The 27169-nt window shown below is 32.8% G+C and overlaps 1 protein-coding gene across 1 annotated transcript; it reads right to left on the bottom strand.

Annotated features, from left to right (window-relative positions):
* Window positions 1–21029: 21029 nt before the first annotated feature.
* Window positions 21030–25643, bottom strand: LOC149536166 (amino acid transporter AVT1I-like). Its single transcript, XM_089804574.1, has 3 exons — window positions 24925–25643; window positions 22505–23115; window positions 21030–21703 (listed from the first exon to the last, which is right to left on the bottom strand). The coding sequence occupies exons 1-3, from the start codon at window positions 25385–25387 to the stop codon at window positions 21176–21178; spliced, it is 1602 nt and encodes a 533-aa protein (XP_089660700.1). The 5' UTR covers window positions 25388–25643; the 3' UTR covers window positions 21030–21175.
* Window positions 25644–27169: the final 1526 nt, after the last annotated feature.

Below are 27169 nucleotides of genomic sequence, written 5' to 3'. Positions count from 1 at the left end.
CTTTGATCTACATTTTGAACTAGTTTCATGGAGCCCTAAGCCTCGGGGACTTGCATGTCTAGATCTTGAATTCTAATTTTGGGTCTATAACTCTAGACCCATGAAATCCTCAAACTTGAACTTGAAATTTGATCATTAGTGTTCTTGAAACCAAACCTAAATCTAGAATTATCTTATCCCTTTGAATTATCAAACTCTGAACCATTGAACCTGTTCAATAGGTACAAAGTGGTTCAGAACCACTTTGCACTAACCAAACATATATGAATTGGGCGCATGTGTCATTCAGCTAGTTATTATGATAATCAATCTGAGCATTACCTTCATGAAACAAGACCCCACAAATTATTTTTATAGATGTATTGGGGAGGGATTAAAGATCAAAATATGAAAACATTGTCAATGGGACCAAGTTTTCATGTTCAAAAATAGGGTTAAAATATTGACTAACATTGGCTTTGACTAGGGAGCATATGTTGAAAAGTGCATGAAGAATCCAATGTTTCTAGTAAAAGGAGTAGTGCCTTATCCATTGGGTAACAGAGTCAAAAAATAGGACAATAAATAAGGGACTTCTTGTGGAGAAAGAGGGCAACAACTAGAACAAATGGAAAGCAAAACCAACTACCTTAACACCAAAACTAGCAACTAGGTAGCAAGAAACCAAAGCAAGGAAGAATTATATACAAATATGTACTAGTGAGGAAACCTCACCAAAAAAAATGAAAATAAAAGAATGACTTACACAAATTCATTCACTAGTTGACTAAAGTAGGAGCCTTTTCTAAATAGTAGGTTACATCTGCATGAAAGAACCTAGCACCACTTTGTTTGGATAGACTCTTTGTTGCTACAAGTAAAATTGATGTTGTGCAAAAATTTGGAGGAGTATAAAATTTTCTCACAGAGCCACAAATTATCATAAATTTTAGAGTTCCCCAAGTTTTCTAAAATCAAATCTTAAACATCATTATTTATTCCAAACTGAAAGGATCCATGCTCCAACATTGGAAAAGGGAATACCACATCATCATTGAATTAGTTTTGAAGAACAACAATATAGTTAGAATTACATGTGTTAATGCACATACTCCTATGCCTAGATCAAATATGGCAAAACATCTGTCTAGCGAACCTTTAGACATACACCAAGATTTATCTAACTTGCTGACCCAAATGCTCAAGTTTCCTTCATTTGACTAGCTATAAACTTGGTCACTTCCCCATTCATACATTTCATGACAACAGTAATATATATCTTGTTGTGAGCATAATCTTCCCATAGATACATGGGTAGTTTTCTCTAAAAGAGAAAAGTCATCGAAACAAAATGAATCACATGAAACTGTCTTATCTAGGGAATCATACTAATTAACCCACTCAGAAAATATTTCTAATGATATCAAAATCAGCAACAAAGTGAAATGAGTGTGGTATACAAATCTTGCCTCTCACATTTGAGACAATTATCATCATTTGTGTTGAATGCTCTTCTTTTCCTTCCATTTTCCAGTCTCTTGAATAGGGCACAAACATGCCATATTGGAATTGATTTTTTTTGGCAATCATCTTATTGCTAAAGTGGTAAAGCTCCATATTTAGATTATTATCTCCTTTTGAAGAACAAGAGTCAATAACAAGAGGCATAAAATTTCAGCTTCTTTCCCAATATTTGACTGAGAAAAATATGGCTCCTCTTTTAGGATATTCACTTGACTATCCTCTTTGAATACATCACCATATCTAAAAGAATTCTTGATGTGTAAAGCTGCATTAGCGCAAGAATGTACCATGATGTAATTTTCTTTGTTAAGGGAGACCAAAAACTAATTTATGATTTCCTCTTCTAAGCAAGAAATATCATGAAAGCATTCTAACATCACCAAAGGCTATAATTTCTCATCATTTTCACCTCTAATACCATCCTTTTTGGCTACAATGAATATTCTTGATCCATGACTAAACCTTTTTCAAAATGCTTTTCAACATCATTTCCAAAATCAACATTATCAAGAACATTTACTACCACATTTACCTTGAAATAAAAGGATTCTAAAATAGGACCTTCTCTATCATATACACAAAGAAAATCATTATTTTCACCATCTTCCATGATATTAAAAGATGCATATTCTAGCTGGGTATGGTAAGAAGGCATTTTGATAGAATCTTCATGAGAGAGATGATCATCTCAGCCTTCAAATGTAAAACTTTCTACCTAAGGAGAAAAAGAAATTGGGGATGATGTTTCATCATTCTTGCTTACTACTTCTCTTGTATTGGCAAAGATGTTCTCATCCTTTAAAATTGGATCAATAGGAGGTTGAAGTGAATCTAATTGGACTTGTTATTCATTCATGAGAAGCTGATTAAAATAAATGGATGAAACTGAAATAATTGAAGCTTCTTCTTCATCATCTTTCAACTCTTCATTTAGCTGTGATACCCTCTTCTGGTATACTTGCAACACTTTATTCTTTTCTTCTACCTCTTTGAACTTGTGCAATCTGACACAAAGGCTTCTCCAAAACAACAAAGATGTGGAGTCTGCTTCCAAGTTTGTGTTGTTCTTGATAGGTTAGGAAATTTTTTCTTTATAACTATCCATGAGCTTGTGCAACACTTTATCCTCCATTGAACAAAGTTCCATGAGAGAAGGATCTGGCCTTGGTCTTCTCATAACTCTCACATTCAACATGGTCCTATACAGAGTCACCAATCTCCTACACATGAAGATAATCATAAAACTAAGGAAACAAATATAGATAGTAATCTTCATTTCTAGTTCCCTATTAGAGTTGCCAAAGATTTGTTGGTAAAAAAAGTTTTCTTCACATAATAAACCATCGAAATAACTTTTATTTCACCAAAAATGAAGATGCGAAAAGATACCAACAGTTGGGTCACTTTTCCATTGAATTGTGCAAGCACCCTCTAAATTTTATATGGTACAACTCCCCAATTAGATTTGCAATGAATAAGATTTAAGAAATGCTTTTAACCTAAATGCAAAGGCTACCCACACTATTCTTAGATAGGGGGTAAATTATGACAACTAAAATAGGAAGGAAAGACTTAGCATACAACAATGGAAGAATATAATCTTCACACCCAATATTCACTTAGAAAGAAAAATAAAGATTAAACAAACAGGAACAACCCCTACAATAAATAAATACAGTATTAGAATTAGATTCCATTATTCAATCTTGGTTTATACCTAAATCAAGAATGAGAACAATCTGAAGCACACAATCTTCAAAATGATAGACTCCACATTCAAATAAAAAACAATACTATTTCTAAATGTATTACTAACAATCAAATTATTTTTAGAAAAATAGAAAAGAAAAAAGAAAATAAAAGCAGGCATCTCTTATTACAATAAAAAACTATCCCCTGCATACAATCTATATTCCTCCTCTTATCCAGCACATAGTTTGCCCAAAAAATGGAACTCTGAGACACAACAAATCAAAATAACCAAAAATGGCTCTCTCTTCTCTAGCACACAATCTTAAAAAAGAAAGGATCTGAAAGCCAGAACCCCATCTCTTTCTTCTATTGGCACATTTATCTTTTTCCCATTAATGGTTGATCAATTATGATAATTAATTCTCGAAAAATACCTTCATTTATCTTTTTTTCATCAACATATTGATTTTTTTTTACTTTAAATAAAATTCAAAACATTATATGATTGGGATAAGGATATTATGAAATTATTTACTTCATCCCTTATAGTTCAGGGAAATAATCTTTAAAGTTTAGGAATGACATAACTGAATTTGGATAGGTATCAATCAAAGTGCTGACTCACATCCTCAATGTCCCCTTTTAGTTTGGTCACAAGAGTGCTTTAGAATTTGTAACCACCTATCATTTCTTAACACATCAACATATATTAAAAGGCTAGTTTTCATAGTAATACCTTAGGCCCAGCTAGTTGTACATGAGAAAACAAACTCAAATGATATAAAACTTCTGAATGCAAAAGCAACTAACAAGAGAGCCTAGGTCAATTCTTTAATGTCGATGCTCCAATTTTTGGTTCTATCACTGGGTTCTGGTCTTCGTTTTACTTTTTTGCAATGAGCCATGGATGCCATGAGCATGCATTCTCTTCAAACTTGTGAGTTAACAAGTTTTTTTTTATTCTTTTGATTTTGAATTGCTAGTATGTGGGACTCGACCATTTTACCTTTAGTCAAGGTCAAGTGAACTACTCTTACTCTTAGCATCTATGTCAAATTACACCCATTGCATGAGGTTCAAGATTCCACCTATGAGAATTAACATGTTCACTTGGGTTTTAAATGATAGCAATATCATTTGCATTATTCCTAAAGAATTGATTCTCATGATTGGAGGCATGCAAGAAGCTTCAATGATGAAGATATGCCCATTTGTATTCTATCAATGGTTCACACATGACCATATATCTTCTGTTTTTCCATCAGTCTATGGATTATGTGTAGAACTAAACTTCAATTCTATCTTCAACTTCTTCCACAAATTCCTCTAGAAATACCCAAAAAAATTAGTATCTTTGTGAAAAATAATACTTTTTGGGAGACCATGTAGCCTCACCACCACTCTGAAAAACAAGTGGAAAATATGTGTTGTATCATGAGTCTTGTGGTATCAAATGAAATGTGCCATCTTATAGAACCTATCAACCACCACAAATATTGATTCATTACCCCTTTGTGTCCTCAGCAATCTAAGAACAAAATCCATACTTATATCCTCCCAAGGCTTTGATGGAAGAGGAAATGGCTGATAAAGTCCAATATTTTGACTAAATCCTTTTGCTATTTGACATACTCAACAACTCTACACAAACTTCTTCACATCTTGTGAAAATTGAGGCCAAAAATAATGTTCACTAATAATGGCAATGGTCTTATCTAGACCAAAGTGTCCTACAATCCCTCCACTGTGTTTCTCCTTGATCAAGTTCTCCCGCATGGAACTCCTTGGAATACACAATTGATTGTGCTTGAAAAACATACCATCCTAAATCATGTAATCTAGCCACCCAATCTTGTCTAGAGTAATAGCTTCTTTAAAAGCCTTCCAAGCTTCTACAAAGTCAAGATCCTTAGGGTACATATTCTTGAGTTCATCAAACCCAACCGCTTTAACTTGCATTATTGTTAGCAACAATTATTTCCTACTAAATGCCTTTACAACCCTATTAGAGCTTCCACTTCTATGTTTCAATACAAATGTATAGCTTTTCTTGAACTCTACCCATTTCAAATGTCTCTGCTTCAATTTACCTTGGCTATTTAGGTACTACAATGCCTAATGATTAGTACACAAAAAAATTGTTCTAGCAACAAATAATGCCTCTAATTCTTTAAGGCCTAAACTATTGCATAGAACTCCTGATCATAAACATAATACTTCTTCTTTACATCATTCAATTTTTCACTAAAATAGGCAATAGAATTACCTTATTGGTTCAACATAGCCCCAATAGCACTATCACTAGCGTTGCAATCCACTCAGAACACTTTGTTGAAATTTGGGAGTGCCAACATAGGTTGTTTTGTCACCTTCTTCTTCAGCAATTCAAAACTCCTTGTAGCTCTTGTAGTCCACTTGAACTCTTTTCTATCCCCCCTCATTATTTCAATTAGGGGTGCACATATACTACTAAAATTCCTAATGAACTTCCTATAAAAACTAGCTAGACCATGGAATGACCTCACCTCAGTGGCAAACCTTGGAGTAGGCCATTCCAAGATGACCTTCACCTTCTCTGGGTCCATTTTGAGACCTTCAAATGATACAACAAACCCCAAATAGACTAACTCCCTTTTGACAAAGCTACATTTCTTCAAATTAATCAATAATTTCTCTTCCCTCAACCTTTCAAGGACACTATGAATGTGCAATAAATGTTAGTCCAAAGACTTACTAAAAATCAAAATACCATGTAGAAAGACAATAATAAATTTTCTCAAAAATTTCCTAGTACCTTATTCATAAGCTACATGAAGGTGCTTGGTGCATTGGTTAGTCCAAAGGGTGTGACTAACCACTCATATAGACCCTCCTTGGTCTTGAATGTAGTCCTCCACTCATCTCCCTCTCATATTAGTATCTGGTGATAGCCACTCTTGAGATCTATCTTTGTGAAGTATTGAGATCCATTCAAGCAATCCATAAGATCATCCATCCTTGGTAAAGGAAATTAGTACTTGATGGTTATTTTATTTATAGCCTGAGAGTCTATAAATTCTCCACTCTCTATCCTTCTTTGGTGCCATCACTGCAACTACTAAACATGGACTAAGGCTCTCTCAAATTAAACCTTTCCTCAATAGCTCCTAAACTTGTTTGTTTGTTTATCTCCCCAATCTCAGTAGGAGTCATCCTATGAGTAGCCTTGTTAGGAAAACTAGCTCCAGGGACTAAATCTATTGGATGACTGATTTGCCTTATTGATAGGAAGCCTTTTAGAAAATTATTAGAGATGACATCTCCATTCTCACTTAATAGACTTGAAACTTCAAGTGGAACTTCACTACTACCTTCCTTATCCTTTCTAGGAATTAAAGCATAACATATATGCTGATGTTTCATTCCATCCAAATTTTTTCTTCCATCAACAAGATATACCCTAGCACTATTGCATACCTTTTCACCCTCCTTTATCAAGGGCTTCAATTTGTGGCAAACTTCGTTCTTTGTCAGAGAGTATGTATTTGCATGACCATCATGTATAGCATGTCTATCAAGCTGCCATGACCTTCCCAATAATAAATGGTAGACATCCATTGGGATGATGTCACAGAGAGCCTCGTCATGGTAACTTCCAATCTTGAACTTTGCTAAACATTACTCACTAACCAAGATCTTATGATCATCCTACACCCAAGCAATCCGATAGGGATGGGGTTGTTTCTCCCTCTTGAGCTTTAGCTTGGAGACCATCTTCTCTGACACCAAGTTGTTATTGCTCCCACCATCAACAATCACATCACAACATTTACACTCACACTTGCACCTAGTATGAAACAAACTCCCCCTTTGTCCAGGTTCAGTTTTACCACTTAATAAGACCCTTTTATTAACCAAAACCTCTCCTCTTTCTACATCCTCTAAATGTGATGATGATGCATCATCATCCACATGAGCAACCCTTACTTGACCATCAACTCTCCTATCTGTCCTTCCTTTGTGTTGAGCACATTCATAGACACGATGAACTTCTTCATTGCAATGAAAATAGTTACAATAGAAGCCTCCTCTTCCTAAACCTTGTCCACATCCTCTACCTCATCCTCTCTTATCTCCAAAGTTTGATGACAGAAGTGATTGAAACCCTCACTCATCTAGTTTTGGCTAGTACCCACATCTTCATTTTTCTTTTGGTTCTCATTTTAGCCTCCAAATGACCTACCATTGCCCCTTCCTCCTTGATTGCACCCTCTTTGCCTTCCATAAAAATTTTTGTTTAACTTCTCCTCATCTCACAAGGTAAACTATTATGCCTCTTCAATGCTAGTCATTCTAACAAAACTTAGCTCCTCTTGTATGCTAAGTCTTAACCCATTAAGGTAATGAGAAACCTTCTCCTTGTTTGCATCTACAAGCCCCACCCTAATAAGGACTCAGTGAAATTCCTCTCTGTATTCCTCAAAATATTTTCCCACTTGCTTTAACCCTTGCATCTTCTTGAACAAATCAAGCTCGTAATAAAAAAGAATGACTTGCTTCTTTAGTTTATCCACCATGCAATCCCATCTTGTGATTTTCTCCTTTCCTCTTCTATTTCTTTCCAACTAAATCTCTTGCCACCAGATTTTGGTATGGCCTTTCATTTTGGCCTTCACAAACATAACCCTATCAGGGTCCCCAATATCCTCATAGTCAAAATATTCCTCTACTTCATTGATCCAGTCGATCAACTCATTTGGATTTAGATTTCTCAAAAACATGTTAATGTCAATTTTAGGTCTTTTCCCATCTTGGTAATGGCCCTAAAAAGATTCTCCTCTACCTAGTTTAGGACTTCTTTTTCTCCTTCCCCATCATTCCCATATTTCCTTCTTCTTCATTTTTCTCCTCACTTCCGTTGCCTACGACAATATTCATCCCTCTACGGATCTCCTCTTGCAATGCCTGAACTTGTCTCTGGAGGGCTATAATCTCAGGCAGAACAACTCTGACCCTTCCACCATGCTCCCTTCATGGAGGCATCTTCTCACTATATCAAAACCCACAACCCACATAGTCTTGGTGAAAACTACCTCACAGTCGACACTCTGTCTACGCACTCAAGAAAACTCGCTCTAATACCCCTTGATGATGTAATGTCCCCTTTTTAGCATTCATAGCATGATGTTGTTGTTAGCCTATTTCCCCATGGTCCCGTAGGCTAACCAGGACATTAAAGGGGCTTAGAGGCCATTTGGCCTAGATAGTTTCAGTTGCAGGTCTTTTTGAGGGGTTTTGAGGCAACTTTGGGCATACTTACTATTTATAGTAAGTCATCTTGCACATGGGTGGACATCCAGTGGCAGCGGTATGTCAATGGTAATTGTTTAAAATTGGCAAGAAGACTTGTTTATCATTGATAAGATTTGTTTTGCATTGATAAAGCTATTTTATAAAGTTAAATTTAAATATTTAACTTTATTAATGCATAGGCTATAGTTTATGGAAAATATTTAAATTAAAAGAGTCCCCTTTATTTTATAACACATTGGAGACATAAGTTACATAAAGGGAGTTATGTTTTATCCCACATTGAGAAAACGAAGGATGGAGCTCTTGTGAGAACACTATAAAAGAAATGGAAGAGCTTCTTTTAACCATGCTTGGAAATATCAAAGAAATTGGAAAATTTTTCTGGAGATTATGTCTCAATAGTTTGAAGGACAAAATCTCTTCAAGCTGAAAATCTTGACGCCATTGAAAGATATGGTCTTGAGATTCAACAGGGTAGCAGTCTGAAAAAGCAGATACGAAAAAGCAATCTAAAAAAATGAAATCGAAAAAGCAGGCTAAAAAAGCAATCCAAAAAAGGGGAACCAAAAAAGCAGGCCGAAAAAGCAGTCCGAAAAAGCGGAACCAAAAAAGTAGGCTGAAAAAGCAGTCTGAAAAAATAGTTCGAAAAAGCAAATTGGAAAAGCAAAGCAGAAGGGGTAGCATTGAAGAAAATTATTATAGCCATCTACAACCAGGTTCCTTTATTAGTATTGTTTTTTTGGGGTGTTATAAGTTTTAGCTGTAAGTGTGCATTATACTAGCATTATCATTTTGTAATCCATGTAAATGCCAAAAGTTGTGGCCATATTTCATGAGCATTGTAATAGAAATTTCATTGCAAATTAAGAAGATAATAGTTGCCGGTGTCATTTAAGAAATTCAATATCATATTTATCAACTAGTTAGTTTTCATACCAACTATTTGTAAAAATGTCAGTTGGCTGTAGGTATTCATTTCTCATGCTTAGATCATATATATGCACTAAATATTGTCAAAATTAGTAGCACACTCATGTTACGTCATTGTGTAGTCCATTTGGAGCCTTCTAGCACAAGATTCTCATTGATGCAAATTGAAAAGGAGTCATTTAAAGCTAGCTGAAATACTATATTAGTCATACGTCCCTTGAATGTGAATTGTTTGATGAAATTCCTTGAGCTTTCATCAACATTTTTTAAGAGTAGATTTGAGGAGGGTCATTACAGTGGTATCAGAGCTTGCTTGCAAAGTGTTTGACGAAATGTCAAACAACTGAAGTATAAATATTTTTGGTATTTGAAGAAGTTATAACCTATTGAGCTTGCTCTAATACCACTGTAATAACCCCAATAGGTTATAACTTCTTCAAATACCAAAAATCTTTATACTTCAGTTGTTTGACATTTCGTCAAACACTTTGCAAGCAAGCTCTGATACCATTGTAATGACCCTCCTCAAATCTGCTCTCAAAAAATGTTGATGAAAGCTCAAGGAATTTCATCAAACAAATTCACATGCAAGGGACGTATGACTGATATAGTATTTCAGCTGGCTTTAAATGACTCTTTTTCAATTTGCATCAATGAGAATCTTGTGCTAGAAGGCTCCAAATGGACTACACAATGACCTAACATGAGTGTGCTACTAATTTTGACAATATTCAGTGCATATATATGATCGAAGCATGAGAAATGAATACCTACAACCAACTGACATTTTTACAAACAGTTGGTATGCAAACTAACTAGCTGATAAATAATGATATTGAATTGCTTAAATGACACCAGCAACTATTATCTTCTTAATTTGCAATGAAATTTCTATTACAATGCTCATGAAATATGGCCAAGACTTTTGGCATCTACATGGATTACAAAATGATAACGCTAGTATAATGCACACTTACAGCTGAAACTTATAACAACCCAAAAAAACAATACTAATAAAGGAACCTGGTTGTAGATGGCTATAATAATTTTCTTCAATGCTGCCCCTTCTCCTTTGCTTTTCCAATTTTCTTTTTCGAACTATTTTTTTAGACTGCTTTTTCGGCCTGCTTTTTTGGTTCCACTTTTTCGGACTGCCTTTTCAGCCTGCTTTTTTGGTTCATTTTTTCAGATTGCTTTTTCGTATCTGCTTTTTCAGACTACTACCCTGTTGAATCTCAAGACCATATCTTTCAATGGTGTCAATATTTTCAGCTTGAAGGGATTTCATCTTTCAAACTATTGAGAAATAATCTCTAGAAAAGTTTCCCAATTTCTTTGATATTTCCAAGCATGCTTAAAAGAAGCTCTTCCATTTCTTTTATAGTGTTCTCACAAGAGCTCCATCCTTCATTTTCTCAATGTGGGATAAAACACAACTCCCTTTATGTAACTTATGTCTCCAATGTGTTATAAAATAAAGGGGACTCTTTTAATTTAAATATTTTCCACAAACTATAGTCTATGCATTAATAAAGTTAAATATTTAAATTTAACTTTATAAAATAGCTTTATCAATGCAAAACAAATCTTATCAATGATAAACAAGTCTTCTTGCCAATTTTAAACAATTACCATCGACATACCATTGCCACTGGATGTCCACCCATGCCCAAGATGACTTACTATAAATAGTAAGTATGCCCAAAGTTGCCTCAAAACCCCTTAGAAAGACCTGCAACTGAAACTATCTAGGCCAAATGGCCTCTAAGCCCCTTTAATCTCCTGGTTATCCTACGCGACCATGGGGAAATAGGCTAACGACAACATCATGCTATGAATGCTAAAAAGGGGACATTACAGATGAGGGCACAACCCAAGACAAAATGAACACAATAGGAAAAGGGGACTATTATTATTAGAAGCGATAAGCCATTACATTCAATACAATGAAAACAGACAAAATGACATGCCTTATGGCTTACAATGTTATTAGATTCTAGAGAAAAACTTTTCTCATAGTACCTTCTTCCAAACTCTACCAAAAATTATGTTTACAATGCAATAAATGACCTTAAGCAACCCAAATTAGGTTTAGGTTTAGGAATACATTTTAGAATATACCATTTGGAATCCATCACCAAAATAGAATGTTATAGAAAACACGTCAAAAGTCAATGTAAAATTAGAACAATCCAAAAATGGTAGTCCAACTTCTAAGAGGCATAACTTTTGATCTGGGACTCCAATTGACAAACTGTTTACATTTCTAGAAAGCTCTCCAAGTGCTCTATAGCCCTGTGAACCATCTTTGCTCCTCTCATAATTTTTGGGCTCATGTGAGGCTATTTAGTGCCTCAAATCTAACTTTGAAGCATTCTTAGGGGGTCTCTAGGCAACTTAAAACTATAATAACTTTCAAAATGTAAAGCATTTTGACTTGATTCTTTTTATAGAGTGCTTTAAATTACAAGTATAATCATCCCTCTAACTTACACCCTTTAACTCTTCATAATTATGGCTCAATTACAAAATAACCTATTTTCGACATTGGCACATATCCCAAGGTGTTAAAAAAACTCTAACCCAAAGAACCAATAGTGAAACTTTGAGAGTTGGAATCTCTATTTGACCCAAATGGGTATCCAGAAATAAAGACACATTAAACAAAACCTAACACTAAGCATATTTTTTTGGTGATACAAGATTGTCCTTACACCATTGGATGCTCCTACATCAATTGTATTGGCATCTTAAGGGATCTTGGATTTATTTTTTTGGTAACTAATTCACCCCTCCCTTCTCCATTACTCCTCTTATATTTCCAACAATTTCATGGAGAATATTTAATTACATCATAAAGAAAAGAATATGAAATAATATAAGACACATTAAAAGAGATGAATTTTAACCACCTTAGTGGGGAATATTCACTTAAATTATTTGAAAACAAAATAAAATTATATAGAAAAGCATTAGGAAAGAATAAATTTTAACAAAAATGGCCATAAAATTAAGAATATTGAATTAAATTATATCAAAAATAAGAAACATTAGAAAATTATGAATTTAAAATTTAAAGATTTTAGACAATACATCCTTAAATCACTATCTAAAACATAAAAATATGACAAATGACAATAAAAGAACATATTTGTACATAGAGAAATGCAATATTCTTCTGTAGAGAAATTGGCATTGTAACTCAAATATTGACAAAAAGGTAAATTAATCTAAGCTTGAGGCCCCTTTATGAGAAGCAAATATTGTTGCTAACTACATAATTGAGAATTCCCTCTATATCTGATGACTAGACAACTATACTAACTACACCCTTATTTACTTAGATATATATCTCATCTTTCGTCCCTTTTGTCAAGATCAATACAGAAGTGATCTTTGTTTCAACTTCTTAATGAAGGGACACTCTCTAGTTTTAATTTTAGATCTCAAATATCCATGAGACTTTTGGAGCCCCACAACTATAATTCCATGTCCCCATGTGACTACTCAATTATTGCTTAAATTTAAGTAGCCAATGTATTCTTATGTAACTCTTAAATTAAGAGGAAATGATAGTTTGAAATCTTTTCCTATTATGGTGGAGGAGCAGTTGCTAATAATTTTAAAATAAGCACTTGTTGAAAAAATGACATGTTTCCAACATAATTTTTCCTCTTTCCTAAATTTCTCTTCCAAAATTAATTTCAAACAAATATTCATTTGAAATTTTCATTTAAAAGAGGATGCAAAATTTTTCTTCCATGGGGACACTTCACAACTTTTTGCCAAAAAATGGAGCAGTGGTTGCTAGCCAAAATAAGCTTAGCAACCACATGGGGGCCTCCCCTAAGGAAAAAACAATTCATTTAAAAAATTTAATGAAATTTAATTTCTAGCAAATTTTCATTTAAAAGAGGATGAAAAATTTTGCTTCCATGAGGCCCACAACTTTACAACTTTTTGCTAAAAAATGAAGTAGTGGTTGCTAGTATAAAAAAAGCTTAGCAGCCACATGGGGAACTCCCCTAAGGAAAAAAAAATCATTTAAAAAATTAATGTTGCATATTATGACAAGTTTAGAAGGATAAAATAAAATCATTCCAATATAGAATGTTGTGATTTATTGCAAACTTACAAAATTGAATACTTATGTGAACTCTATTTTTTTTTGGTATATTGTTTATATTCTAATTTTAAAAATTGTAGTCTTCATCAATCAAAATAGTGAAAAAATAGAAATACAAACTTCAACAAAATAAAATAAATTAGTAAAACAATTTGCACGCAGGCAAAAATTTACAAAAAACCACAAATACTATGGAGGATACCAATTGAATTTGCTTGAAAAGGTTAATGCACCTAGATTTTAAGCTGGAGGGATATAATTGTAAAAATTTGTTGCATGTATTGTTCCTTACCACTTATATTTGTATTTGACAGACTAAATTTGTTGTCACTTGTTGAGTCCTAGTGCAAGTTCAATATGTTATAATTACTAATGTACATACATCACAAAAAATATATAAGCAATATGTTATAATTGCTAATGTACGAGTTGATTTGACTGTAGCTCATCTTTTATCCTTTGTGAATTTTTTCAATAATGATGTAACTTGTGAGTAAAGTAAGGAGCCAACTTTGCACATAATAGACACTTGAAATACTTAGGCTCAAAATCTAGTTGTTAAAATTTAATTTATTCACACATAATTATATTTTAAAATATTTATTCAAATCTATCCCTCAAAAGTTTTATGTTTTTTTCAAATTTTTAATGTTTTGATCTTTTAATAGAAATGTTTGAACTCAAATAATAACAAGAGATAGAATGCATCAAAGTTCTTGCCAATAATTGGAAAACAAAGAAAATAAAGATTTATAGATAGAAAGGAAGTATATGTAGAGAGAGCTAAAAGAGAGAAATAAGGACATGTAAAAGTAGAATGATAGAGAGAATTGAAAGAAATTTTAAAAATACATATAAATAACAATAAAAATTATATTATATGAATGAACTACTCATTTTTACCAATTCAATTATAAGTTGAAATATTTAATTTTAGAAAAATAAATTGTTGATTATTTAACTCAAACTACCAAAATATGTAGTAAGTTTGAGGGGTAGTATTAGCTTTACAATTTGTACAATGATATTAAAAAAATTAGAACAAAATTGTAAAATAGTAGCTAGTAAAACATAGTGTAAACTTTTAAACATAACATTTTACGATTGTAAAAAAATAAACATCAAGGTAAAACTAATAAAAAATATATTTAAAATGAGAAATAAAAAATATTTAATTCTATATTTGAACTTGGTAAGAAAAATAGATTGTGATAATTAATATTGATAAGACATTCATTTTTGTCCAAAGAAAGTTTTACATTAATGCATGATAGGGTTAGAAAATATTTGTATTTTTGTTGAAGAAAATTGAATTTTTTCCTTTTGGTTCAATATAATAAATGAAAAATGTAATAAATAAAATAATGAAAAATTAGAAAGAGATATAAACATTTTAATTTCTTTTAAATTCTATGAGTTGATTGATCAATTGAATTGAAAAAGCATTGGTATCTATTTAGTATCCATTTAATATCGTGTGAAACTAAAACTAATAATAATAATATGGCTCTCTAAAATATTGTTTTGCCTATGACTTATTTTCCATGGGTGAATCAAGCGACGTCTGTTACCTAGAGATGGCAAGGCTTCTCAGACCCTCGTTATAGTAATTCATGGCGTGGTGGTGTGAGGATTGCAATACCAAAATGAAGGTCTGCTTGAGGGGAGGAAGTGATGGTGACGCACGCAGGAGTCTCTTTGCACGTGGTTTGGATGATTGGATGACTGAACATAAGGTTTTGGAGTTTCATTGACGACCCTCTTGTCCTTTGTCTGTTTTACAGACATGACATGCTCTCCTTTGGCTGCCATACTGATCAATGGAAAAGTTATTTTTGGAAATGACGAGGGCATGTTATTTGAAAGAATGGTTTGAAATGATTTGAAGGGATTTGGACAGTGTGATTGTCCCTCTACCCCTATTTGTTTGATAGGCTTTCAAGGAAACTCTGGTGGCGAGATGGGGGTTTGCTTTTGAAGTTAAAGGCAGTTCTAAGATAGAGCTTTAGACTCATAGGGAGGTGCAGGGTAGAGCAAATTTAGAACAAAGTTGCTATGTTGAAGTGATATAGGGAAAGAAAGGGAATGATAAATTATCAGCCAACCTTAGTAAAGAGGATGAGACATAGGTAGTAGAAAATGCAAAATATTTTATGGGTGATAGGTTTGATCAGGAGATTTAGGGTTTTTTTTGGATATCTAACAAGAAGGGGATCCATTTTGGATGGAAATGGTCATATGTATCCAGGCGGCCAAGATTTTTTGTGACTTTTGAGAATCATATAGAGAGGAAAAAATTGTTCTATGACTACAGTTGGAGCTTAGAGAGTAAATACAAGTTGCTTCTGAAACAATGGTACTTGGCTTTCAATCTTGTAACTGAATCTTACGAAAAGATTCCCCTATGGGTAAGACTTCTATGTTTGCCACTTCAGTCTTGGTTTGACTGATGCTTGGAAGCTATTGGGAACACTTCGGGTAAATGTATGAGTATGGATGAAGGATTTCATAATTTTGTTCATTCTACTTATGCTTCTATCTTGGTTGAGGAGGATATTATAAAAGCTCTCCCAACAAAGTTATTGTTGAAACTAGTTAATTGGGAGCAAGATTCAGCCAGTAGATTACCAAGGAATTCCTCTCAAATGCAAAAGATGCTTTTAAATAAAGCATATGGCTTTCAGATGCCCAAAGAAGAGAGTTTATAAAGAAGTTACCTGGTGGAAAGATGAGCTCGTTTAAATTCTACTCAATGGAGATAAATGAGGATATTTTATCAAAGTTGCCTTAAAAAGATGATGGATTGACATCCAAACAAGTTTTAAGAAAATTGGAGGGCCCAAGCTTTGGTGAAGAAAAAACTGACAAGATATGAGAAGTGAGGCTGCAAAGATTTTAACTAGGAAACAAATCTCATGGTAGGCACATTGAAATTCAATCAAAAATTTTGGTAGGCACATTGAAATTCAATCAAAATTGTGAAGGCGAGCACGGTTGAGTTTTTTTTGTTCTGAAAATGGGAGTAAGTAAGAGTTCAGATCCTGCAGCAAGTGGAGAGAAGTGTGTTAGTGATAGTATCAACATTGGATGTGCATGAATTTTTTTTAGAGAGGCACTTTTGGAGTAATACAAGAGAGACAATTTCTTGCATGGATGAGTTCCTAATATTGAAAGAGTTAAAATATAAAATACTAATATTATTGATTTAGATTTTCTAGATACATTCAAATACAGACTAAATTGACATTGAAACGATACTAAATGTTATTTACATTGATGTCTAAGTATCTTTATATAGTCTTATTTTCCCTTACAACAACTACTTACGAGAATAACTTCCCAACAACTATATATTGAACTAATTCTATTTATCTAATCTAAACACATAAACTAACCTAATTAATGTAATAAGTCCAACATCCCCCCTTATTACATTAATCCAATAAAAGTGAAAAGCCTTCACCAATATTATTCCTCTGGAAACTTTGACGAAGCTCCTTTGCCAATCTTTGAAAGTAGTTTGCAACTTCAGATTACAAATCCTAATCCTGAAGTTGCCCTCATATCCCAACTTCAGAATGCAAATCCTAAAGTTGTCCTCATAATAACATTGTTTCCACCTCCCTTACACAATGAGACATAGTTCCTCCAAAATTTCACATCTTTGTGGAGTGTGCCTAATGCTTCCTCTAGTGCTGCACATGAGACACCTTTCCTTTGAAAGTCCACATCTCCTCTAAGTGTGTCTAACACCTCCTCAAGTGTCATAGAAACAATCACTGCTATACATGGATTTCTTTCCTCTACAATTCGACACCTCCTCCAAGTGTCTCTAATGTCATTCTTCAAATCTTGCCCCCCTTCACTCCATAGAAGGACAATCATGTAGCCAAGCCCCCTCTTTTCTTTAGGGACACAAATCTATCAAGTCCCCTCTTATCTTTAGGGATGAGTTTGCCAAGCCCTGACTTTATAGGGACACAAATTTGCTTCCCGTGCAATAATCATCTCTGAGCGAGAAGCTAGCTCGAGATGATAAAAATCCTCCAGCCTCCTATTTACTTAATTGTAATTCTTTAATGCACAAATCTTGTAATAATTTTAGGTGGACTATCACAATCATCAGTATTTGAATGTATTGTGAAATCACAAAAGTGTGTCTCACCTTCAACTAAAACAAAGGTTGTATTTTTCTTCAACTTCCCATCGATAAGATCTTTGGCCCGCTTAAAACAATTCATTTGTACATGTCCACTTTGCTAACAATAATGTTTTTTTAGTTCTCTTCTGCTAGGAACGCTAGATTTCTTTCTAGCAAATAAAGTACAATTCTTAGTAAGATTATGACTCTTATGAGCTCTATTTCCTTCATCAATTAAAAAAGAAATTAGAGTTTCTAGGATAGGATTCATTTTGTTCAAAGTGAAAACAATATGATCAAAGCTTGAAGGCATGCTACTAACTAGGATTGCATGATACTAACTAGGATTGCTTTGGCATCATCATCATCAACTTTAGAGTTCACACCTACAAGTTGATTAAGAACTAAACAAAAAGTACTTATAGGTTTAACAATGTTATCACCTTCATTCATCTCCTAAACAACTTTTGTTTTATGGACATTTTTGTACTAGAAGCCTATGAACCAAACAAGGCGTTAAGCCCATCCCATATTTCTTTTGAAGCCTTTGAAAGATCAATATGGTGCAAATATGCATTTGATAGACCAAGTCCAATTAATGCAGAGGCTCTATGATCTTTGGTTGTCCACTTTGTTATTTCATCTACATCTTGGGGTTTTTGAATAGTTCCATTAACAATGTCCAATAGATATTTTTCAATCAAAAGCAATTGTATCTTAATTTGCCATGTGTGAAACTCAGGCCCTTCAAATTTATGAATTGTAGATAATTTATCCATTGTTTAGAAAACAATACTGCAGAACAAATAATGTAATTGAAAACCAAGTGATGCATGTAATATGCAACTGATCCCTATTTTATTCCTGATAAAAAAACAATCACAACATATTCATGGACAATATAACATTATAATATCTACACAATAAGTCTCAAAACTCTCATCAATAAATCTATAGAAGTTATAGTCTGATTGTCCAAAATCCATTAACAACACTCTTCTCCCCATCAATCAACTTGCTCTGATACCAAATGGAAGAGTTAAAATATAAAATGCTAATATTATTGATTCAGATTTTCTAGATACATTCAGATACAGACTAAATTGACATTGAAACGATACTGAATGTTATTTATGTTGATGTCTAAGCATCTTTATTTAGCCGATAGGCGATTTGTGGGAACTTTGTTCTCGAAAATTAAATTTTTGATGGAAAATTTGCAAGAGTTTTGGTCGAAAAATTGAAAATCCTTCCCAATAATTATTTACTGGTCAATTTTTATCTCCGTCCACTTTTAACTCGTGTTTTGATATTTATTAGTTGTAATCTCCACTTTTAACTATTATTTTTCTTTTTCTATTTATTAGTTGTGATCTCCACATTAGCTCATCTTGTGATCTATTCAGTTAACTTTTAAGTTTTAAAATTGATTTAGATTTTAGTTTCTATATTTTATTTAATCAATAGAATATTTATTGGACATTTTTTTTTTGTATTTCTCTTATTAATTTTTCATAATAGAATTTTTGATGGATTTTTTAAAAAGATTTGATAAATTTAATTTAAATAAATAATATTTATTAATCTATTTAAAAGATTTTAGTAAATATTATGTTATTTAAATTAAAAATTATTAGTAACCTAATTTGTTCACGTAAGATTATGATTTAAATATCCACTTTTGACTATTGTTTTTCTTTTCTTATTTATTTAAAAAATAGTTACTTGTGATCTCCACATTAAATTATTAAACTTTTGATTTTTTTAATTGATTTAGGTTTAGTTTTTAAATTACTTTAAATTATTTTTTATATTAGTTTAGTTTTTCTTTAGATATTATTTTTTCAATTTTTATAATTTATTTAGTCAATAGAATATTTGTTAGAGATGTTGTTATTTTTCATATTATTATTTTTATTTCTCTTATTAATTTTTTTGTAATAAATTTTTTGATGGGTTTTTTTTTTAAAAGATATTTTTTTTCATATTTGATAATTTAATTTAATTGCAAAGTATTGAAATTATTGAACACGTTTCTTAAGCAATATTCAAATTTTCTAAATGTTGCAAATGTTATCTATGTTTTAATCTTCAACTTTTTTATTTTTGTATTTTCATTTTTAAAAAAACTTATATTTACATTATTTAATGTTCATTCTACATTTTTCTCTTAAATCTCATCTCCTATCGGCACACGCGTTGCATGTACAAAAACATGCGACTGCTAGTATAGTCTTATTTTCCCTTACAATAGCTACTTACAGGAATAACTTCCTAGCAACTATATATTGAACTAATTTTATTTATCTAATCTAAACACATAAACTAACCTAATTAATGTAATAAGTCCAACAAATACTTCAGAAGGAAGTCAAAAGATTGGGAAAAGGTTGAAGGAAAATCTATAAGAAGGTTAAAAAGGGAGGCTTTGATATGATTTTATGCTCATCTTCAAAAGATAGACTAATTAAAAAATCTCAACTCTTGAACTTGTTGATAAGTCCTTAATGCTTATACCCATTTCTATGGGAAAGAGAGTTCCTTACTGTAACTCTCATTGGTTTGGGCCAAGCCAAAATCCAACTTTCCATTAAAAAAATAATAATTTTATCACTGATCAAATAATAATAATTTATTATTTAAAATTTCTATGTACAAAATAATTTATCTAATTTTTATTGTGTGATGCTTCAAAGTCAAATATGTAGAATTTATTTGCATTAATATTTAAGATCACACTCCATGACCCATTATTAGAATGTGAGAAGTATAAAAGATATACAAATAATTTCAAATAAATATCTAATATGATTAAATACATCTCCTAGATATACTTAAAATAAATATTTATTAAAATTTCAATATTAAGATATTTCATGTTATTTAAGATATGAAACCAAAAAATGTATATTTTGGCAATCTAAGTTTATCAAATGTGTGAATATATGGGAGGATGGTAGGAATAGTCACGACATCTCAAAGAACAATTTGTGGTACACAGAAACATCTGCCAAAGAAAACTTATGCTACAATGTTGCTAGGTATTTAATTTTGGTTACAAATTTGTCTAAGAAATTTACTACATGTTACAAAACAGGTGTATACTTCCTACCAAAATATAATAAAGTTCTTGGGAAGTTAAACTACTTTGATCAAGAACTAGACAAATAGACAATGTAAAATGCAAATAATTTACAAATTTTTATCATTTTAAAGAATTGAAGATTGAAGAGAAATGCCTGCAACATCTATTTACAGAAGGATCAGTGAACATGTCAAAAATTTAAAAATAATAGTCTTAAAAGGGCCACCCATAAACATCACACAATAAGGTAAAAATTAAGCTTAGAAAAAATAAGTCAATTTTGACTATTTAACACTTTTAGCTTAGTAATCAAACATTAGTGTGTGATGATTAAGCTGTCTGCTCGAACCAAAGAGCCTGAAATGTCAACACTAACATCTTGTCTGCAATAAGATAGCCAAGATCATTATATATTATCTGCAATATTTTTCACAGAAGAGTACGTTCCTATAACAGCTGTTATGGTGGCCACAACCAAAATGATATGAATAAGTATCATTTCAGACCTAGAAACCCTTGCCCCAAAAATCTTCAAGTAACATAAGCATGGAAGAATAAAAGAAACTAAACAGCTGAATGAAGAGCCAATCAATGCCATTAAGTAACCAAAAAATGGTACTGCAAGTGCTACAGCAACTGTACTAGCCAGCAGTAAGGTTCTGATGCATGTGCTCCATAATAATAGCAATGTTTTTGGTGAGGCTTTTGATGGTGGCACCAATTCTTCCAATGCCGTAGACAATGGAGTAAGTGTCAATGCATATTTAGAAAACGGATTAATCAGTGTTGTACAGATTGCCACTTTTGAAGCCAGTTTTCCTCTTGGGAGATTCAGTGTTACTTGTGATAACAACGCTTTGCCAAACATTAGATACCCCAAAACTCCAATGCTTCCATATAAAAATGTGCACAGTATAAAGCACAAAACCAGCACCTATCACACAAAAAGCATATATTAGAACTGCTTTATTTAAAACAGGCATATTATTGATTCGACTATGATACATGAAAATCAAAGGTGTCAGTTTTCCACAATTCATAATAGCGCTAGTTATTGCTTCTGGTTTTGATTGGGTGCACTTGTTTACATCAATGTTTGTTTTAGGCTACAGAGTGTATTCTGAAATCTTAATATAAACAAACACACATCACGGAGCATGATCTGAGAGGATTGCATAAACACGCACATCTAGAATCTACCATTCTGATGATGGACCACTGAGTGTCATCCATAATGTTGATGTAAACCAACATGAGATCAAAACCAGAAGCAATAACAAGCACTGCATAAAAATCTTCAATTAAGGCAGAGCCTAAGTAATCAAAAGGTTTTAGGCTACAGAGTGTAATCTGAAATCTTAACGTAAACAAACACACATCTAGCGTCTACCATCCTAATGATGCATTGTAGTGTGTAAGTCAAAAAGTCAGATGTAAACAAATACACATCTAGCATCTACCATTCTTACGACAGATCACATAGTGTGATTCGAAGCATTGATGTAAACAAATACAGATCTAGCATCTACCGTTCTGATGGTGGATCACAGAGTACAATCAAAAAGATGGTGAAAAACAAACACATCTAGCATCTACTGCTCTAATGATGGATCACAGAGTGTGATCCAACATGTTGATGTGAACAAAAACAAGATCAAAACTAGAAGCAATAACAAGCATGACACCGAACACTTCAATTAAGGCAGAGCATAAGTAATCAAAAGGTTAAACTTACTGAAGAAAACTGTCGACGGTCTTTCATTGAGGAGTAGATGTTGGGAAAAACAGCATGACCAGAATAACAGGATGCATATAAACCAATAACATTGGGCAATCCATTCAGATTCCACAAATTGCCATGATGATGGTGAAATCCAACCCCATCAAACACACCAACCCAAGCAACTGCCAGAACCACAACAATAGATGCAACAACACCACCTGCTGAGATATATGATAGCAGACTCATATTGCGTAGCCATATTGTCGGTAAAATAACCAGAGCTGCAAGGATAACAAATGACTGATAAGCATTTAAGCTTTTTCCTGCTATGCTCATAACCATTTTGGGGAAAAGTTGGGCCAAATTGTCCCCCTCTAGTATCAGAAATTCTACAGCAAAAGAATAAAGTTCCAAGTACAGCAGGGTGGCTACAATGATTCTTCCAGTCTGCCCAAAAGCTGTGTGTGCTATGTCCGGATAGCTGCGAATTTGCATACTCACATCCATGCAGCGCTTAAGAAGAATTCCAGTGTAGCAACACATCAATGCGAAAATAAGAAGAATGCTGATTCCCATCCAACCTCCATTGAAAAGTGCATATGGTGTTGACAAAATCCCAATCCCTGTTAAAGCATGAAAAGTATCAAAATCAGTTCAAAGGACAAAAGTAGGAAATTTGTGAAAAAAAAAAAGCTCAAAAACTCCTAATTGAAGATCAAAGGACTAAAATCAATGTTGGTCTTTTCTTTCTCTTGGTTAAAATTTATGGAAATTGAGCCCCATATTCACAATAGAGTTGAAATGAGAAATCAATTTAAGAGTTCACAAGGGCGTTACTTGGTGTGGTACCCACGTATTTCAATAATAAAATTAGGAGTCTTCTGACTCTTTACCATTTCTTTATCAGCACTGGAGTCAAAAACCAACAATGTCATATCACATAGTAAAATTGTTCTTAGAAAATTGAAATAGTTTTAGTGGAATGAGAGATTCGGCAACTCTGCAGAGGTTTCATTTGATGTAGCCTATTTTCAACACCAAGCACAATGTGTAAATGATGTGAGACTAATGAAATTAAGATTAATATAGGGGGTTGGGGGCTTACAAGTTCATTCCATCAGTACTGGAATAATTTGAGGGCACTAATAAAATAAGCAATCATTCAAGTTTTTTTAATTGGCTGTAAGCTGTTTGAAATTCCAGAGATAAGTGTGATTGGAACACCTTAAATAAAGGCAATTATAAGGATTGAGAGGTTAATAATTCAATCTTATCAATAGTGAATCCCAAAGCTAGCAGTGTTGAAACAGAAACATAAACCCTAAGCTGGATTGCTAGTTTATCTGTGTACTGTACATACTGTTTTAAATGCCACAGAAAGAGTAAAGGGCAGACTCCAGAATTACCTTAGGCTTAAATACATGTCGTTGCTCCCACAGATAACAAGGTGAAATGACTTTCAAGTTTTTAATATCCTCAGGGCAATTTGGTCCATAGAATCTACCAATAACTATTTAAGATAACATTTGTTGATGTTTAGCTTTTAAATGGATTGTCTCAGTCTTGTTTGCTTGTCTGTATTTAAATCTCATTCTGTAGATTATGACTGTTCATATCTGTGCAATTGTTCATAACAACATCTATTGCAGATAGTTTAAAACTAAACACATTTCATTCTCTACTTATTGCTATAAAAAATTTGCTATTACAGATTAATGATTATGGTGGAATGATCAGTTTAGTAGCCCTGCAAAGATCCTTTTTGGTTGTACCCAGTTATGAATTCTAATAGAATTGTGGGTGGCAGGCTTTAATCGAGGTCAGTATAAAAGGTGGGAGACTTTTGTGTTTTTGATTCTATCAATAAAGGATTCCATAGCTAAAATATATTGGAGGTTGGACATTTTGCTATTTCAGTTAAATCAGTACAAGATTCCAAAGCTAAAATGTATAAAAGGTGGGAATAAAAATGGTAAAATATAAACCGTCAACATAATTGCTGGAACAAAACCGAGAATATGAGAGTTCAAAGACATTCCATGCTAAAACCCAAACCCTTCACAAAAGTTGATACAAAAAACTAAAACACTGTAAGACCCCAAAGCCAACAATACAGTAATAATCAAATTCTCCACAATATTGCAACAAGAAAACAAAAGCAAACTGAGAGCAAGATAAATTTGACAACATTATAGTGGCCTGTATTGGTCATACAAATATTCTGTCCGAAATGCTAAACAAATGCAACTAGGAAAACCCTAGAAATTAATGTCAAGACAACGACTACACAAGTTCTTCTATTTCATTATATATATGTGTGTGTATATCAAAGTCCATAGTAACACATGGCAAAAATACAAATTGTGATTTTTGGCATTTGCAAACATAGAAACCCAATCAAAACAGAACTAATCGGGTGGACATGTACAAACCTGAAAGAACATTGATGCCATTAATGGAAGCTCGGATGAAAGAGCTGCCCTCAGAGTTTCCATACCCTGAACCCTGAATAGTCAGAGAAACACCATTCTCACAACATTCCTCTAAATTTGTCCTGCTTTGAATCAAAAGAGGCTCCTTCAAATAAACATTTGAATTGTCCAATGCAGGAGCAGCCTCAACCTCCTGCTGGTATTGTTGAATTGAAGAAGAAAGAAAACTGTCCTGTTCTAAACCATAGCTTCCCAAGAAGCCCATCCCATGCAAGGATGGTGAGCTTGCATAGATGTCCATTGATCTTGCAAATGTCCGTGGCCATCCTTGCAATGGTATAGGCAAAGAGGATATGGATCCAGCTTCACCATTGGAAACTTTCTCTACTTTTATATTAACACAATTAGATTCTTCTTCATCTTCATCTGACACACCTTCCACATGCCCATCCTCATCCATCATCCTTTCCACTATACCTCAAGAAACCTTCAAACTAAACTTCCAAAAAGCAAGGGAAACAAAACCAAAATTTCTTCAAATTTGTGTCACCCACCGCACATGCCCATCAGATCTCACTTCTCCACAAGTTAAAACCCAGTCCCACTTGGAACACGCCCTTCAAACCTTCCTCACCGCATGCTCGTCAAATTTGTTTCACCAAAAACTTAAAACTCATGGTTCAATCAATGCATCTAACAGTTAATTTATCCAATCAAAAGAAAACTGACACTACAAAAGACTTGTAGAATAAAAATTCCACTCACCACCTTTCTGATGTTAAGTTCATTGAGCTATTTTAAGGAATAACACAAAGTTTTAAAAATTAGTATTTTCATATATATAGTAATGGATCTGGATTGTAATTGGAACAGTGATGAAAAAAAAAAGACAATCAAATTCAGAAATAAGTAAATGATTAGCTTAAAAAATCGCAAAATGTATCAAACATATTCAAAAAGAAAACCCAAGAATCATACAGAGAAATACCGCCACCAAGAGCGTCCTGTTCATTAGAAAAATTAAAATCATTTGAAGCGTCAAGTAATCCGCACAATATTCTGAAGCAAACAAATCACTTATTTGAATGAACAAGCAAGCACGATTCCTTGATAAGCATCCTCGCTATAAATAAGTTTTTAATACCAATAAATTTGGAACAAGCACGGTTAATGTTAAGGTTAAGCAATCTTTTTTCGAAATTGGCTGTCAGATCATTGGTATTGAATTTAAAAGGAATGCATATAATTTTGAAACCTGATATTTTTGTTTCAAATCTGAGAATGTCGTGACGGAATCAAAGTGTAGGAGGGCTCAATGGCCTTCCCATATCTCTCTACAACTGTTAATGGACTCTATCCTATAATACTTTTTTAGGGGTTTTTGGTTACGGTATGAATAAGTTTTTTCAGACTCGGTCTTAGGGAAAGAGGCTTCCTATAAAATAGAATCAAAGTAGCTTTCTATTTTAAAAGAAATATTTTTAAGCTAGTAGTAGATATAACATATGTTGTCTATTCAAGCTGTTCTAAAATAAGTTCAAAAATTAGTTTCCCTCTACAACTATTGTTTAACTAGAAACATAAAATTAAATATTCAAAGTGGCTAAAAGCATACACCACTCCCTTCCTTAAGCCCCCTGCATGGGACCCCTTCCTTACTCAGGTTTAAGTTCATATAGATATTACAAATTTGTTCTGATTTTTATTACTCTAATCATTAATAATAATATTTCAATTTTACTATATTAAATTAATTATTTACTTGTTCTACATATCAAAACCACATACATGACAAGAATATTCAAGTATCTACAATCAAAACTTGTAAACCCAATAGCCTAATAAAATTTTGAACTTTGGTCAATAAATTTATCATGACATAATACTTAAATTTGTTATTATATATGTCATAAATTATCTTTATAGTATAGATGTAAAGAGATGATAAAGTACTAACAATGGAACTTTTTCTATTAAAATAACAAATATTATTATTCTATATTTATGATAAAAAGTTGATTTTTTTATATAAACTAGTAGTCACAAATTTTTGTGACTATAATGATGAGCCGACAGGTGTTTACTTTAAGTAAAATAAAATTTAATTTTGGAACAAATCAGATAAATAATATTTATTTATTTAATTTATTATATACTAATAAATTATCATCTAAAAAATATTCCCATAAAAAAGGGAAGTCTCAGTGCTTCACTTCTGTGAGCATCACCTAAATCCAAAGACTAC

Source organism: Cupressus sempervirens, chromosome 10 (genome assembly GCF_028749045.1).
Source record: "Cupressus sempervirens isolate cs-2001-9-10 chromosome 10, ASM2874904v1, whole genome shotgun sequence".
In the NCBI taxonomy this organism is placed as follows: domain Eukaryota; kingdom Viridiplantae; phylum Streptophyta; class Pinopsida; order Cupressales; family Cupressaceae; genus Cupressus; species Cupressus sempervirens.
Note: the sequence above shows the minus strand (reverse complement) of the source record. Positions and strands in the feature narration are given on the sequence as shown.